This window comes from Dermochelys coriacea, chromosome 6, assembly GCF_009764565.3.
Source record: "Dermochelys coriacea isolate rDerCor1 chromosome 6, rDerCor1.pri.v4, whole genome shotgun sequence".
Lineage (NCBI taxonomy): Eukaryota > Metazoa > Chordata > Testudines > Dermochelyidae > Dermochelys > Dermochelys coriacea.
Window position 1 is genome coordinate 70,176,854 of NC_050073.1, and position 17,510 is coordinate 70,194,363.

General features: G+C 39.9%; 2 protein-coding genes across 2 annotated transcripts in view; one reads left to right on the forward strand and one right to left on the reverse strand.

The window, feature by feature from the left end:
• The window catches only part of AVEN (apoptosis and caspase activation inhibitor), a 172,877-nt gene extending 169,374 nt beyond the window's left edge, over nt 1-3,503 (forward strand). Inside the window, exon 6 of the mRNA XM_038405166.2 lies at nt 3,006-3,503. Coding sequence (XP_038261094.1) covers nt 3,006-3,124 — 119 coding nt within the window. The 3' untranslated portion in view covers nt 3,125-3,503. The remainder of the gene's footprint in view (nt 1-3,005) is intronic.
• A 63-nt stretch (nt 3,504-3,566) lies between these two features.
• The window catches only part of RYR3 (ryanodine receptor 3), a 529,369-nt gene continuing 515,425 nt past the window's right edge, over nt 3,567-17,510 (reverse strand). The window contains exons 101-105 of the mRNA XM_043516837.1: nt 13,297-13,453; nt 10,482-10,546; nt 10,271-10,371; nt 5,864-5,915; nt 3,567-4,483 (exon numbers count right to left, since the gene is read on the reverse strand). Of these exons, the coding sequence (XP_043372772.1) occupies nt 4,388-4,483; nt 5,864-5,915; nt 10,271-10,371; nt 10,482-10,546; nt 13,297-13,453 (471 nt within the window). The 3' untranslated portion in view covers nt 3,567-4,387. The remainder of the gene's footprint in view (nt 4,484-5,863; nt 5,916-10,270; nt 10,372-10,481; nt 10,547-13,296; nt 13,454-17,510) is intronic.

Consider the following 17,510-nt stretch of genomic DNA (forward strand, 5'->3'; position numbering starts at 1 on the left):
GAAAATGTACTCACTACAATATGCTACTACTTTGACTTCCAAGAATAGGCCTATAAGGAATAGACACTATTTTTAAATAGGATGAAATGTGATGGACTGAGTTGTATGTCTTGCCAGTAGTAACTGGTGATCCCATAAATATAATAGAGCAGGAAGTCGTATTCCCTACTGTATGCTACTTAGCAGTGATTGCACCAAGTATAGCAGAAAAAATTCTACAGCGCTAAAATCAGGTCTGGGAAGATAAATAATTTTGGATCTTAAACTGTCTTTTTATTCAGTTCATCTTCAGTTTTTTTCAGGCTGCTTTAAAAAAATGCCCATAGTGTGTATAGTCCTTTAGGACCCTAGGTAACTGACCACTTTGACTGTTTTCAGCCTTCTTTTCCTCAAAGTGTACCCCTCTCTCTTTCCCAAGCAGAATTGCTGGACTCAAATTGTTGGACTCTGAGCATAGAGCTACTTCTAGGCTTTGTGTCAGCTTCCTTCTACTCCCCTCCCCCAGCTCTGTTATAGATGTTATGTCCCCTGTGTGAATGAAAGGGCAGGACCTAGCATCCACAAGATGCAGCTCACTGTGAGATGGGGAAGGGTTTAGTTCCCAGAATGAAGGAAGAGGAGCCAGTCAGGACTTGCATGCAGAAATCCTGACCGAATTGTGCCTGATAGTGAACACAGATGCCTCCCTCCTCACTGCTGTAGAGCCCCCTCAGCAACCTCCCTAGGCCCCAAGGACCTCCACTCTAGATGAGTTAATAACCTTAGAAATGAATAACATCAGTTAGCAAGGGTACAGCTAATAACGTGGCAGAACAAGATCCTATTACCTGCAAGATATTTTTGCTTCTCTATCTGAGCTAGAATTGAAAAATGTCCTGTCAACAGCAAGATACTCAGCAGTAGTTACTATGCTGCTTTTGGATCTAGCAGACCACACAGTGATGTATCTGCCAAAACACATTATGTTTTATAGAAGACACATTAGGCAGAAAACTGGTATACATAATTGATGAAACGTTTCCACCCTATAATACAGAAAGCGATGTTACACTGAAGAGTTTAATGGAATTTTCATCTTCAAGGACAATGAGTAACATCAATGAAGAACTTTACTGTAGTCAGCATGCTCATCTTAAACATTTTAAGAGATCAATAAAGCTCTTCTGCAAAGCGGAACCTTAGGTACCTTAGTTGGCAAAGTTTAAACAACGGCTCACTGCTCGGGAGTTTTCTGTCAATGAAAGATTTCAATACACTTTTTAGTGGCAGTGCTATTACTCAGTTACTCCACAGAAATAGAACCTTTTAATAAGTCTGGGGGAAAAACAAAGGGGTTTGTTTCTGATTACAGGTTTTAAAATATTTTTTAAACTTTTGTCTTCTACATTTTTTTTAGAAAAATATATTCTTAACTGCAATTATGTCTGATTCATGAGAGTAATATTAACTAACATAATTTCCAAAGCTTTAGGATTTAAGAATGGGTATAAGCATCTTCAGTAAATTTCACTAAAGGGAAGTACAGTAGAAACTTGCTAATCCACACCAAAACAATTGGTTATCTCTTCCAAATTCTCACCAGTAACGAGGTGTCATATTACTATGATTCCATTATTTTTACAAAAGATTTTTGACATCATTTACTAATTCATAATGAAATATAATTAGGGAGATGAACCTCTGTAGGTAAAGACTGAAGCTAGATGCCTCTTATAAACCCAATTTTCATCATTCCTCCATCTTCACCAAAAGTGCTGTACCTGCATAGCTTGGCTCAGCATAGATTGTGGAAAGCATAGATGTAGTAAGGCTTTCATATTTTGAAAATTATCCTAATACCGATTGGACTTATGTATTCAAATTCCTGACTAGGAAACTCCAGTACATTTTATTATGTTGGTCCCTATGGCAACATCTGCACTATGGAGTCTATGCTAGTATAGCCCCCTGTGTGGAAACACTACCACGAAGGACAGAACCACTCTTCCATTGACAGAGCTGCATCTATGCTGGGATTTTGTCAGCATAACTATGTGAGTCGGGGTGTGGGCTTGTTTTTTTCCCACACTGCTGACTGACATATCTTAGTTAAGATAAAGCTTGTCTAAGACTTGGTCTACACTTTAAAAGTTAAGTGTTGATTTAGTTATATATTAATTGCAGCTTTCCTATACATACTGAAGTCTGCATGGTCCCTTAATGCTTTAGAAAAGGATGTAGCTGGCAGGATTTTGCTGAGCCTGCAACATTTCTCAAATAGTTCAATAAAGAGATGTTTAAATGTTCATTTTCATGCTTTTCCACCAAAAAACCCCCAAAAGATGTGAAACTGAACTTGTAATTTACAGCTTCTCTCACACTGGTGATTTTACTGTTTGTTAAAAATTCTGAGGTTAAGGTTGTACATTTGAGAAGCTGCCACCATGAACAGAGCAAGAAACCTTGAGCTGTTACTACAGAGTGTAAAAAAAAAAAGCCCTTGAAATAGCACGTCTGAGAATGATTTCTGTGATATTTCATGTTTTCTTAGGAAATTTGCATTAAGTGAAAAACAAAATTAAACGTAAGTGTGTAGTCACTAAGATACCCCGCTAATAATCACAAAAGGAGCTCTGCTGCCATAATCTCCTGCTGATCTCTCACATAAGAGGAAGTCTGCATGGGACACGAGACAAGATAGATCTCTGTAGGGGAGTGGAGTCGGGATCAGTTAGGAATCTTGTAGACTGGAAACTTAGCCCTGTTAGAAGCTATAAGCTCTTGTTTTACAGTGCCCCTAAAAAAAATCCAGCAAATTAGTCAGATGGCAGCCACCTAATACTGGTTGCTTTACTCACCTGCTTTTTTGTGATTTCTCCCAGTTAGCTGACATACACGACATTTAAATGTCATCCTTTCTTTTTATTCAATCAAGCACTGAAAAGCAAAATGCTAATATCTCAGAAGTTTCCATAGTGCAAAGATAAACTTTTACATCGAATTGTTTCCTGTATTTATTTTCCTAGTTCTGCTAGAGTTGGATGTGACTGAAGAAACAAGTTCAGCATCTGAACAGCAGAAAACTACATCTAAAAACGTTACTGAGGAAGAGCTTGAAGATTGGTTGGATAGTATGATTTCCTAAAGCCCACATTTCATTGTCATGCAAGTAACTGAACATGGCAGAAGTTAAGTACAAAATATCAGTCTACAAGAATTCACCGAACTAGTTGCTTCATCTCCATGATTTAATATACTGAATGCATACTTTTATTTCAGCCAATATCTGAAATAACACATTTGGATAAATTCTGAATGAATGTTACTATCTAAGAGTTCTCTAAACAAAAAGGTCTAAAGTTACAATTGAGTTCATTAAGAAGGATCTTGTAATGAAATCAGGATTTTTTCAAAAACCTGTGCTTATAATGTAAGATGCAAAATAATACACGCTGACAGAGCATTTGTTTTTACTTCTACTTGCTATCTATAGTTCCAAAAATAAAATAGTGTTAGTAAATATAGTTGTGTGTTTAACTGTGCATCCTGTGTTGTATCAGCTTTCTATTATGTAATAAGGCGAAGACAATCCAATTACTATTTATTTGGTTATTGCAGCGGGCATTTAATTTTATTTGAAGAAAAATGCATAAAGGTAGCACTTCACTACTTACAGATGACCGTAAAGCATTATTTAATTTTGGCCTTTTAACAGCAGCATTTTACCAGCTGTTATTGAAAGAAGTATATGAATAACCTTCATGTGCAATTTCATACAGTACGATGGAAAATCAACACAACTAATTAATAGAACTGTCAATCTAAAACACTAACATAAATAAAAACCTTGCATAGCTATGTCTACAGAGGTTTTAAGGCACTTAATCGATATTTCAAGGTCGATAAAGTGTTTTGAAATTTTTTCTTTGACTGCTTAAAGCTTTTCAAGCTGTATCTTGATACATTCACTAGCAAATACCCAAGGGAAAAATTAGACTGCAGTTAAAATGTTTCATTTCACAATGTGAGTCATAGTCACCTGACATTCAAGTGCTTAAGATTCAGACATTGTGCATTTAAGAAATGATGTCTCTTTTAGCCCTTTCAACTATACCACCAAACATTGGGTCAAAAACGGTTACAATTTCAGTCTCTGTTTGAATTGGAAAGTTTAAGGTAACTAAGTCTTCAATGTATAGATTCCCCCCCCCCTTTTTTTTTCTCAAAAGGAAAATTGAAATCCAGACTATAAGGCCCTTGTCTTATCTGCTAGGCACAAAAATCCTAAGTGGATGATTTTAAACAAGTTCACAGTAAAGAGATGATAAACAAATGTGATCTTTCAATTACACTATAAAAGATAATTGTTTTACGTTTCATTAACATATTAGCTTCTTTCATGATAAGTTTATCCAAGTTGATCCTCATATTGTTTACGGAAGCAATCTCCAGCTGGGAAGAAATCCCAGCATCTTTCTTGGTACATTTTCCATACAAAAGATTCCTGAAACAGTAAAAGGAAAAAAAAGGTGTTTTAGTTTTAACATATGTTTGTTTTCAGTTATTGCTTTATACAAAATAACCATAATTAGTACTGTCCTTACAATGTACACATATTACCACTGATGGCAGAGGACATTATACAACCTTTAGCACAGGTTTCAACAATAAGTTTATAAAGTTTAACTGTGCAGCTTTCTGTACGTAAATACCCAGAAGTAAATTTTCAGGGCATAGTGAGAGAAGTGTCTCTTAAGGCTAATCTATGCTACTGTGCTACACTGGCACAGCTGCACCTACTCTGCTGTAACATGTCTGACGTGCTGCAAATTTCTCCACCTCAATGAGAGGCAGAATACGTGGACGCTGTTTTCAGTCGATGCAGTCGACATAAGTTACATTGACTTAAGCGGTAGTGTAGACAAGCCCTCAGTCATGGTCTATGAAATGTTACACCAATGTCATTAAATCAATTTCTTTATCCCAGTGCAAACCCCCCATGTACAGGCACAAACTGTTTTTAGCTCATAGGGTAAGTTACAAAATCAGGCTAAGCCAATTAAATGTGTACTGAGGCTTCATACTAATACAACTAAATAAATTTGTAAATCAGTTTAGCTACCAGTGGACTTTTCTTTGTTCTGAAACTTCATCTTTTAAATGTACAAAAATATTCTTTTAGAAAACCTTGGACACATCCAATATAAAATATGCATTTAACAACTATTGTACTGCAAATTAAGCCTTCCTAATTAAAAGTTTTTTGTGTTAAATTGTACTTATATTTGTTTAAACTTAAAAAAAAAATCCTTAAAGAGAAAGTTAAAATATTTGTCCCATTAATTTTGAACCTGTCAAACTTTTTTTGAATAAATATCCTCATATTAGTATCTTCAATTATACACATTTTAAAAAATCTGATGGTCTTTGTTTCTTCTTTGTATTTTCTCCCAACTTGGACAATTAAACATGAATCAGTTGCATGTTTGAAAATAACTAGAACCAATTTCAGAACAATGCATTTTTTAAAAAGAGGAAACAATTCTATGGGTCTAAGGTTTTATAATGGCTTATTTTTACAAATTAAATTAACTTACAAAAACTACATTGTGAAACAGGGTTGTTGTTTGCTACTTGATACAAAAAGTATATTTAAAAGTATGTACCCTTTGCTCTGCCAGCCCCACACCTTATAACAGACCACAATCTTAACTCCGCATCCCCTACCGATGGCAGCCTCGCAATGCTAGTAGTTCGTGTTGGGAAGGGTTAGCTGAATAGTGTGGTGATGTCAAGACTGAAGTTTCATACTCAGACTTTGAAGATGAAAATATGAATTTATGCTTCATTTTAGCCTGCTCTGAAAATTCTACTTCATACTCACCTGACCTGTGTGCTCAGTTTCATCCTTATTAATGAGATACATTAGAAAGAAGCTGAAACAAGCACAAGAAATGTTTGTTAGTGTGCAAAATCTAACACTGCATTTTATATTTCCTGACAAACGGAGATGAGGTGTAAGGGAAACTCCACACTAGCTAACAAAATAGCGTTGAGGTTAGTTGTGAACATGTTATAAAGTTAGAAGCTTTCTTTCAGGGCCAGATTCTGTCCTCTGAGTTCCCTCCCGCTGCAGTTTTTAGTTCCTATGATACTGTTAATACAGACACTGGATGTGAAATCCCAGTTATCAGTATCAAAGGTAACCTACCTTATCTCATTTTATTATTAGCAAAGAGAAAGTTAAGGGGTGATTTGATTCCTTTCCTATGTAGATACTTTTAGGCTGTAAAGATATATTTAATAATGGGTTCTTCAGTCTAGTAAAGAAAGGTACAACATACTCCAATGGGTAGACGTTGAAGCTAGACAAAATCAGACTGGAAATGAGGTGCAAGTGTAACAGTGAGAGTAATTAACCATTGGAACAATTTACTAAAGGTCGTGGAGGATTGTCCATCACTGATAAATTGTTAAATCAAGATTGGATGTTATGCTTGGGGAATTTCTGTGGCCTGTGTTATACAAGAGGTCAGACTAGATGATTGGAATGGTTTCTTCTGGCCTTGTAAACTATGAATTTCCTTGTGTGGCTTGAATTTACTTTGGGCATTTCTTCACAGCAGTTGTATAACTTGCACCTACCCTGACTTCTGTGCACACGTAAAAATATCTAGCTTGATTTAAGTAGTACTTTAAAGTTGAGCTAGCTGGCCCAGGAGGGGGCTGTCTATTGAAGATTGAGGGCTGCTTACACTCAAGCTAGTAATGCAGTAGGGACTCAGCTACTTAGTGTTGCTAATCAAGTCACTCTATACAGTTTGAGTGTTTTGCAGTGTTTCAAGTGTTACTCTCACTTGAAGTAAGCTAACTCAAAAGGAGTTAACTTGGGTGTAGGTGACTGGAACTAATGCTGCACTGAAGACAAGCCCTCTAATATTGGTTTTATAATTTGTATCTTAGCATACAGTCAAGCACTATTGAGGAAATTCTGTGTCTAGTTTGAGTAACTTGCTAGGTACTGAGGGTCACCATGAAAGGAATTAATGCAGAGTATGGGCTAGAGTAGCCTCTAAGGCTCATACACATGGGGCTGGGGGGGAATTCAAGAGCTGCATAATTTTTCCCTGGACATCACCCAGCATAGCCTCACAGGGATATCCTAGTCCCTTTGGGCTGGGAATTTAAAAGCATCCTAGGGAAGTTAGGCTTAGACACCTAACTCTCACTGAAAATCCAAGCCTTGTTTTCTCTAACAATGTTTAAATGAATGGAAATACCCTCCTGATACCGAAAGATCATCAGACTTAATAAAAAGTCAAGCCATAGTAAGAAAGAATACAAGCATCCCCATAATGACTCTAGCATCATTAATACCTAGTAATAAAACAGCATGGGAATAGCATTTTCTTTTTTTCTTTCATAACAGTATCTCCCCTAAAGTATCTGCTTCACCAAGAGATGAAAAAAAGTGTCTTCACAGGAACCTTAGCTTTAGTCTAGTTGCATATTTATTATAGCACCAATCAGAGAACTGATGGTTTCAAACATCTTGGAACAACAATTAAGACTCACTTGTGCATTTTAAACTCTATGGATTATTAGAAGGATATTGTACTAGCACTCTGACTTATGTTAGTGCCTATTCTAACTGATTAGAAACCCAGTCATTTTCAGAAATAGGTGGCTTTGGGGTACTGCCAACAAGTTTAATGTTAATGAAAATACCATTTCAAATGATGTTTCTGATGCAGTCCTGGAAAAGATTTTTTACACCGGCTATCATATCCCTATCAAGCTATACTTAACAAGAAACTTATCCAGCAGTTTAGCTCCTCTCTACACCAAGAATATCTGAAAGCTGATCATAAGCCTTTCACTCTTCAAAATGATTTGGCTTTATATTTGGAATGCTTTAACTATGAATTGGTCTCAAACAGTTCTCTGGGACTGTTCCTTATCACAGCTAGCTAACACAGCTTGACTGTATCAAATCACATAGTGGTGTTTTCTTTTTGTACATATATTTTCACAAGTGATTTTGAAATAAACATCCACAGTTTATAAATCGGGTACTTCCCTTCATCTTTCTACTGTAGCCTTGTGCTGTTTCAAAGCAGGCACTTCATGCTTTACTTTTATACCGTGAACAAATATATTGGCCATATACATGAGACTCCCAGGCATACTGTAAATGTGGCCAGAGTTAGATGTAAACTTGGTCATGAATCCGTTACAATGTGGTTATTAATCATTGTACTCCTTGAGAAAATATTTTAGCAGCAAATCAATTTTCTTGACATTTTATATTTATAATGATACAAAGAAATAGTGCAAAAGTGACATCTAATCTCCATGCTAATGGACAAAGAAAAGAGGTGATATACAGCTCCCTCTGAAAGTGGGCAGAAGAATACCCTGGGATCTACCATAGCACGGAAATTAAATAGAAGACAGTTATCCTGTAATTTAGCAATTCTGTTCTGTGTGAAAACTGTGCCAAAGCCATGCTCTCCTACCTTTAAGAGTTGCTGATGTTTAGTTACTCTGACCACAAGTGACAAAAAAAACCAACCACCACCAAAACCCTAATTAGATGAGTTGATTTCAAAATCTGCTTTGCTCTCTTTTTCTCTGGGCCTGTAAAATCTGTTGGTTTTTTGGGGGTTGGGAAGGTGGTATATGGCCCATTTTCTTACTGAGATTTAAGTCTTGTCTATACTTGAAATGCTACAGTGGCATAGCTGTAGCACTTCAATATAAGCACTACCTCCCTGCGAGGTGGTAGCTAGGTAAATGGAAGAATTCTTACATCAACCTAGTGCTGTTTGCACCATGGATTAGATCATCTTAACTACATTGCTGAGAGGTGTGGATTTTTCACACCCCTGAGCGTCATAACTGGTTCGACCTAACTTTTAATGCAGACCCAGCCTTACTATCTCCATAAAACCAGAATACAAACAAGTCCTTGTTTATTTGTATGAAGGGAGATTCATTAGCCTCTTTATACTGTTAAGGAAATGAAAAACGTAGTTTACTATAAACCAGAAACTATTAAGCAATGCTTATGTCAAATCCAGAGATCTAGTGCAAGGAAGAGGGCCCAAGTCTGCAATGTGGTAAAACTACTGAAGTCAGTGGGAGTTTGTCCAACCAAAGAAATAAGGTTGTTTATTCTTAAGGCAAATTCTCCTAATACACACAGTCTGCTGCCATGTGAGTACCCAGAATATTCCAATGCACTTTAGGCTCTTGGTGGCATGTACACTCTACGATCAGGTGCCACGTGTCAAAGCTAGAACCAAGGACTGCCATCTCATGCCATTCAGTTCCTCTCTTGCTGTTGACACATTTCCCCGCCCCCTCTTACCTTGTCTTCTCTGTGAATATTTGCTAATGTGGGCAGTTGAGACCAGTCACTTATAAGCCTCTCTTTGGACATTTGGGCCCTAGTAGCTTAAACGGCATGCATTGGCTAAACTATTTTGGAAATTGCAGTTATTCATGAGGCTATTTACTCCGCTTAACAGAGAATCTGCAAAGACTATTTCAGTGCAGAATTGCGGGATCAGACCGATAGTTAATCTATTTTCTTTTCAGTAAATAGCTACTGTTGCTTGTATATGAAACCCTAAATTAAAAGATCTCCCTTTTGGTGCTGTATCATGTATTTATCTGTTTCAGAATGGAACCAGCACAGCCTAACTTAATGGACCAAAAATCATAGCAGTGCAGACTTCTCCTTGGCTGAACAGTAACCCCATTCTTGCTAATGTGCCTCTACCTTTTACTAACACTCAGTGAGCAGATTTATTTTAAAGTGAGTCCTAGTGTTTGTTCTTTTTTTTTTTTTTTTTAAAAAGTGGGAGGGGAAGAGCCAGACAGCATCAAATGTTTGTTCTTTCTTCTCTGAGATGTGCTTAAATTGTGTGGGCCCCAACAGCAGGGCTGTTCAGATGCATGCATTTCAAGCATACTATTCCTGTACTCTCAAAAAGAAAAGGAGTACTTGTGGCACCTTAGAGACTAACAAATTTATTAGAGCATAAGCTTTCGTGAGCTACAGCATCGGATGCATCCGATGAAGTGAGCTGTAGCTCACGAAAGCTTATGCTCTAATAAATTTGTTAGTCTCTAAGGTGCCACAAGTACTCCTTTTCTTTTTGAGAATACAGACTAACACGGCTGCTACTCTGAAACCTGTGATTATTCCTGTACTGAAAGCCTCCATAGGGTGATCTTCAACTAACATGACATTGGGAATAAACAGTAACAAAAATATACTCACAGATAGTTTGCCAAGTTGTGCTCTTGTAAAGTATGCATTTCAAAACCATGTGGGGTCGTGTCAAAATAGTCATTACCAATTCCACAAATGAAACATTTGGTCTAGAAAGAAAATTAAGATATTAGCACAGTCTTAACACATAAATCTAGGTTCTTATCAGTTAGTTAAGATATAGTATGAAGCAGTACAGAATGTAATATGGGTGCTCTACCTCCATATCTTCTCTCACTTGTTCTTGCTGATCTCTTAATTCACCAAAGGCATCAATAATCAGACCTGTTGTTTTAAATGGAAAGATGTAATGTGTAAAACCTATCAGTATTAATTTTACAAGCTATGGAGTGGGGGAGAAGTAGCTGTTTTAGGCTTCATCAAAAGGACAGCACACCCAATAGCATAGACTCCAGTTGCCTTAGCATGGTGGTGCCTGTAGGTAGAACAATCCAAGTTGTGCAACTAGCACAGGATATTATAGGGGTAGGTAACTTATGGCCTATAATGGTCATAATCACACTGCCCGGGTCCTGGCTACCAGTGCGGGGGGGGTCTGCATTTTAATTTAATTTTAAATGAAGCTTCTTAAACATTTAAAAAACCTTATTTACTTTACATACAACAATAGTTTAGTTATATATTATAGAAAGAGACCGTCTAAAAATGTTAAAATATATTACTGGCACGCAAAACCTTAAATTACAGTGAATAAATGAAGACTCAGCACACCACTTCTGAAAGGTTGCCGACCCCTTGGATATAATAATATTTGCATTGCACTTGCTGTAGGACTTCGTAATTGAAATATAAACCTTTATATTGTCACAGTTTTGTGCTAAGCTGCTCAAGGAATGCCCTCACTTATCTCTGGGCAGGGATTTTGTCTCCTTCCAGCTCCCTGTAACGCACCGATAGGGCTGACATAAAAATCCAGCACCTTTGATTTGCTTTTTCTCAAAGGCTATGAACAGTGTAGACCAGCGATTACAAGTAACCAAACAGCTCTTTTAAAGCAGAGTACGTTTATTTTAGGATAAAAGTCTTATAGAGAGAACAATAGAGGGACCTAAAGGCATATTTAAGCTCACCAGCATGCCTGTCTGGCCCCCAAATCAGTTTTTGTGAGAGTCCCTGATGGATAGAGAAGGGTTTGAAAGACTTTGGTATCTAAGAGTTTGCCTCTCTTGAGTGTCAGATCAGGGCAGTTTGTAGCCCAAGGACCCCTCCATCAGTCACTTCAAACTCAGCATTTATACTCAAACAAATGCCAGGGCTCCTGAAACAGGTAAAATCAGTTGCTGCCCCTTTCTTCCTCAGGTAAAGTTTCAAAGGCTGGGCTTCTGCACAACCAGTCTTGGGATTTTGCATTCCTCACCCCCAAGTAATTCCAGATTCCACAGAGAATCCACCCAATGAGCCAGGAACACACAAATGCATATAAAACATAAAAGTCTATGAATATTCTATGGGACCATATTGTCTGGCCCATCTCAGCATTTTGAAGGTGTCATGCTTTCAAGGACTGGCTCAAATATACAGATAACATTCATAATATTAAGTAGAATAGTCTCAAGGTAGATCTGTGTTTGTCATACCTAGGGTACCCTACCAGCACTCCTTAGTGCATGGAGGGTGAGTATACCATTACCCCTAATAATTTCAAACTGCAACTATTCATATAGTAAACAATCTCGCAACAAGCCAGCATGCAGTAGTGGTAGCCCTTGGGTGTGAAAACCAAGTGCAGAAGCCGGACTCTTTGCTAGGATTGACTCTGTGAAAGGGGGCAACAAGCCTACACCCCTTGTCAGGCGGGAGAGGGAGGCAGGACTCTGCCAAGAGAGCAGTGATGACTAGAGGCCTGAGAGCAGAGAGGGCATTTCTTGAGGGAGAGGGGGTGCATTAGTCCATTCTATGCATCCGATGAAGTGGGCTGTAGCCCACGAAAGCTTATGCTCTAATAAATTTGTTAGTCTCTAAGGTTTCACAAGCACTCCTTTTCTTTTTGTGGATACAGACTAACACGGCTGCTACTCGTAAGCCCAGAACTGTGATATATACATATACCTAGGGTGCAGCTGGAAGGCTTTGCTGGGCCAATAGGTGAAAGAAAAGCCTTGGTTTCTTTAAGGATTTTTCTCCAACCTTTCCCCCCCCCCGCCCGCCTGCCTTTTTTTGACCCCATCCTCATCAGCTTGAGGAGCAGGGTTTCTTGGGTTCACTGTAAGCCTATTAGTTCAATGGATGGCTTATTAACTCTTCCCCCTACCTGAGGTGCCATTCTGTGCCCTGAGCAAAATCTTCTTCCCTACCATTTTACGGTGTGTTTACCGTGGGCATAATGCCAGTCCCAATTTTGGGCACAGAAGGAATTTTCCTCTGTCAGATTGGGCCTTTTCACCTTTCAGCAGCCCAGGAATCAGGTGTGTAGGTTAGGTTTTAAAATTCAGGAGGTCACAGTAGCAAGTGTCAAGTGCAGTTAATGGCTCAATTGGAGATCTGGTTCCCTGATAAACCAGAATTAGAAGCAGATTAGGAAAAGGCATTTCCTAAAAAGGCAGGGAAGGGGGTTGGGATCCTAATGTTTGGTACAGTGAGGAGACAGCCCCTTCTTTCTCACCCCCCTTGCCCTTGTACAAAAGGGAGAACAGTGGTATCCCAGCAATGGTTCTGTGACCAGGTTAACAGAAAGCTGGGAGACTTGAGAGCATCCCCTCAAAGTAGTACAGGTTATGGAAGCAAGGATGACCTGCACTGGATAAGTTACTGCCGTACCGTACCCAGATGTGTTACTTAAACTTGCAGTCTAGTTAAACCACATTCCTGGTGTCTTGTCTGGTCTTGGGACAATGTATATATTTTATGGGTAAATTATACAATTATTACTTCCAGAATGAATTGTTTTATGAATTGCTATGGAGAATGTAGCAATATTGCTTAAACCATCTTAGTCAATGAGTAGTTGACATGCACTGCAGAAGTAAACAGGCTCACTAGACTCCAAGGCTTCTTACTATTGTAAGTGGAAATACCTTGAATGATAGCCAGTAGGATGACAATGACGAAGAAGAAAAATGTAATGTCAAAGACAATTCGATACATTTCATAAGGGTCCCCAGCAGGGTCTTCAATTTCATCCCCAATCCCACCACCAGCTCTCACACCCACATACATGTGGAACAGGTAACACTAGAAAGAAGGAAAAGTTATATTGGTCAAAAAACAGAAGTATTTAAAATGGCTGGCATTGAATAAAGAATGGTTATTTACCCTACGGTAACTGTGTTTCTTTGAAATATTGTAGATAGCCATACACGCTCATATGTGTGAGCTCAGAATCTTTTGCACAGCAGTGTCCATTGGGGTCACTGTGCCTCCTTGTGCTCCTATGCCAGGGCATAATGGTCTTGACCCTCCCTCAGTTCCCTGGCAAGATGAGCCCATGTTAGCTGGGGACTCTGAAAGTAGGGATGGAGGGTAAATTATGGGATCCACACAGACTACAACATCTTGAAGAACAACAGATACTGCAGAGTAACTGTTCCGTCTTCTTCGAGCATGTTTCACAGTGGATCCCACTGTAGGGGACTGGCAAGCAGTATTCTCTTCAGGATGGTGACATTGAGGTGTACCAGTTGTGTCAGTCAAACAGAGATTGGAATACTGCTTTCCCTAATCTAGCATTGAATGTAACAGCCAAGTCCAGTGCATAATGCTTAGAAACATAAGCAGATTGCATCAAATAGCAGCCTGGCAGATTCTGGCTGTTGGCGTGTTTTGGGAACAAGAAAGGGATGCTGTTTCAGCCTCATCAAGTGAGCCTTGATAGTATCCACTTAGCCTTTGAAATGAAATAGCATAGCCTGTAGAGTGGCCAGCTATCATGAATAGGCAAGGGGACAGTTTGAAAGATTTAGTCCTGTTGATGTAGTAATGCAGAGCACAGGATATGTACAGTTTCTTTTCCCCAGGCATGGAATGTGGCTTAGGGAAGAACACAGGTAAATTTATCATTTGGTTTAAGTTAAATTCAAAACACTACTTGGAGGATGAACTTCCTACCGGTTTCAGAATAACTTTGTCATTGCAAATGAGGTATACAAGGGTTCCACCATGAGGGCCTGAGCTTGCTCACTCTTCTGGCTGAGATGATGGCCATGAGTAAAACACATTTTAAGGATCAGGTGGTGAATGAAACAGTCTTGGGAGGAGTTCAAATGGGAGCTTCATCAGCTTCAGGATGAAGATGCTGAGATTCCATGTTGGAGTGTGCTCCATTACCAGTAAGTAAGCATGCATCAGTCCCTAGATGCACTTTAAGTTATGACCGTTTCAATTGCAACATGTAATCTAGAATCCAAGGTACTGAGGCTTGCTCACACACAAGGCCATGTTGGCTTACCCATATGAAAAATCTCTTCCACTTGGAGGTGCAAGTCAGCCTCATGGACTGCTTCCTGCTTTGTGCCAGGATGTCCTGCACAAGTACAGAGTAGTCTGGGCTGTCCATTGTAAAGAAGTTGGGGCTGGATGAAATATTTGTCCCTGGTTCTGGGACAACAGGTCTGGGAGCCTGATTAAGGGCTATGCTGACATGTATAGCAAGTCTGTCAGCCATACCTTGTCTTGGCCAGTAGGGTGCTGAGGATGTCTGCACTAGTTTCTCTGGCTTTGGTGATCATGTTGTGGGAGTAGTGGGATTGGTAGAAAAGGGTAAAGCAATTCTTCATTCCACTGCAGTAGGGACCCCAGGCACAAAAGTTGAGGCACTTTGCATTGTCTCTAGGGGCAAACATGTCTATTACTGGATTTCCTCCTACTAGAGAAATGTCCCTTTGGTGATGGACCCCAGCAGTGGCCACGCCTGATTGAAGACAGATTGCCTGCTCAGGAAATCTGCCTAGCTGTTTCTGGTTCCCAGCAGGTGCAGGGCTATCAAGGTGCAGCACCAGTTCCACAGTTTGATTGCCTCCCTGCATAGGGGGATGAACAAGCACCTCTTTGTGTTGTCTATAAGCACCTGTACTATCGTGCCACAGGACCAGAAGTAACATCATATATGCCAGTCTGATGGCCTGAAGGTCTAAAACACCTATGTGTAGCCTCATGGCTTCTGGGGACCATGTCCCTTGTATCTGAAGATAGTCAAAGTGAGCACCCCATCCTATTCCAAAAGGGTCCATGACTATCATTCCAGATGGCAACAGGGTCTTGAATGCTACTCCTTTCTTGAGGTTGGGGTGTAGCCACCATGACAGTTCCAGAAGGATGCAAGAGGGAATGATAACTGTTTTGCTCCCTTGATGCTTCACTGTGGAATAGACTGACCTGAGTCAAAGCTGTAGAGGCCTTAGGTGAAGTCTATCAAATGGTGTCATACATGGATATAGGGCATATGGCCTAATAATGTAAGGCAGGTCCACACCATCATGAAGAAGCATGCAATTATCATGTATTAGTCATAATTTGGAACTCCACAGAGGCTGAAGTGCATGCATTCCTGCTGAAAAGAGTCAAGTTTTTTCAGATCCTTGTCCTCTGGCATTTCTTTGATGGAACCTGTTTTGTCTTGTATGACTGATGTGAGCGACTCTGGGGTAGGGTATGTGCAGAACTGCTAGAACGCTTGGGTGGTACTCGGTACAACTTCTTTACCTGCTTTGAGGTTAGAGTGAACAAGGTCGAGGTGTGCCAGAGACCCTTCACAGGGTCCCTCAAGCCTTGTTGATAGGTAAGTCAATTCTTGTGGGTGCCATGGAACTTAAGATGTCAAATAGTTCATGACAGGTTTCAGAGTAGCAGCCGTGTTAGTCTGTATTCGCAAAAAGAAAAGGAGTACTTGTGGCACCTTAGAGACTAACAAATCTGTCAACTTCATGAAAAATAAAATTTGTTAGTCTCTAAGGTGCCACAAGTACTCCTTTTCTTTTTGCAAATAGTTCATGGATATTCTCTTGGATTATGGTTGTTTTGATGTCTAGAATTGTGTATACCTTGGATAAGAGTTCTTGGAGTGTCAAAAAGTCATCCACAGTTGGTGTCAGCACCAGGGTTATAGCCTTCTCAGGAGAGGAGGATGATTACTTGGGTAGAGAGGGAACCAGAAGTGACTCCCTGGCCTGCTCTGTTGGTTTTCCCTGCTGCTCTTTTGTTTCTAATGAGAGGGGCTTTCTCTATTGATGCTGATGGAGGCCAATATATCCTCCTCCTTGTGGAGGAGTGATAGGCTGCGACTGCAGGACAGATAAGATGGTGGGCCCCAATACAGCAAATAGAGCCATGGTGGCATCTCATATGGATATTGTCCTGGTTGTGCAAGGCCTATCCACTGCCAGTGTTTTAGGGAACCCCAGTAATGAGTGCTGTTAGGATATCTCCCAGGATCTCATTCCAGCTTCCCTTGGGAGGGCTCTCTGCCCAGAAAACAGTCCTTCTGGGGTGGACACAACGTCCGCTTGGAGCTGTGCTCACAGCAGCACTACATTTTGGATGCAGAGTGTTCTGCTCCTCTCTGTCCCAGTGCTGATGCTGAAGGGGTCGGCACCAAGAAGGTACCCACTGGTGTTGGGACTCCTGATGCTGGTGTTGATTTGGCTGCTTTCTTTGTTCTCTTCTTGTCTCTGTCACCAGAGGTATGCCTGGTTGCTGGAGCACTTGCAGAAGAGAGCCATCTTGATTCCAGGTAGGACATTGTTTCTTCCCTTGGATCTGAAGCTACCTTTATGGATTGCTCCAAGAGGTGCAGTTTGAGCCTCGCGTCCCTTGATTTCCAAGTGTGGGAGGAGAAGGAACAACAGATGGAGCATTTATTGGGGATATGAGCTTCCACGAGGCAGAAGAGACACCCCGCTATGTCTGCCTATCAGGAACATTCCACAAAGAGCAGGGTTTAAATCCTCAAGGTTTAGAGTCTGCCATTTTAACAGCCATGCTACTTTGTCTTGCTGTACAGGGCATTCTCCTGTCTCTATTCTCTTGTGGTTGTTTTTTAAATCATACAGCTAAAAAGATAATATAGAAATAAAACTAGGAATGAAAAATATTTTTTCACAAAGGTTTGGAAACTTAGCCAAAGGGCTGAGCGGATCAGACAGAGTCCAGGTTCTGTCTCTTTGCCATGGGTGGTAAGAGGAAACTGAGGGAGGGCAGAGACCACTCTGCTCTCTATGCCCTCATGTGGGAGCATGAGGAGGCACTTGACATGGCTATGCAGAAGATTCTAAGCTTGATTGCATGTGCACCTACA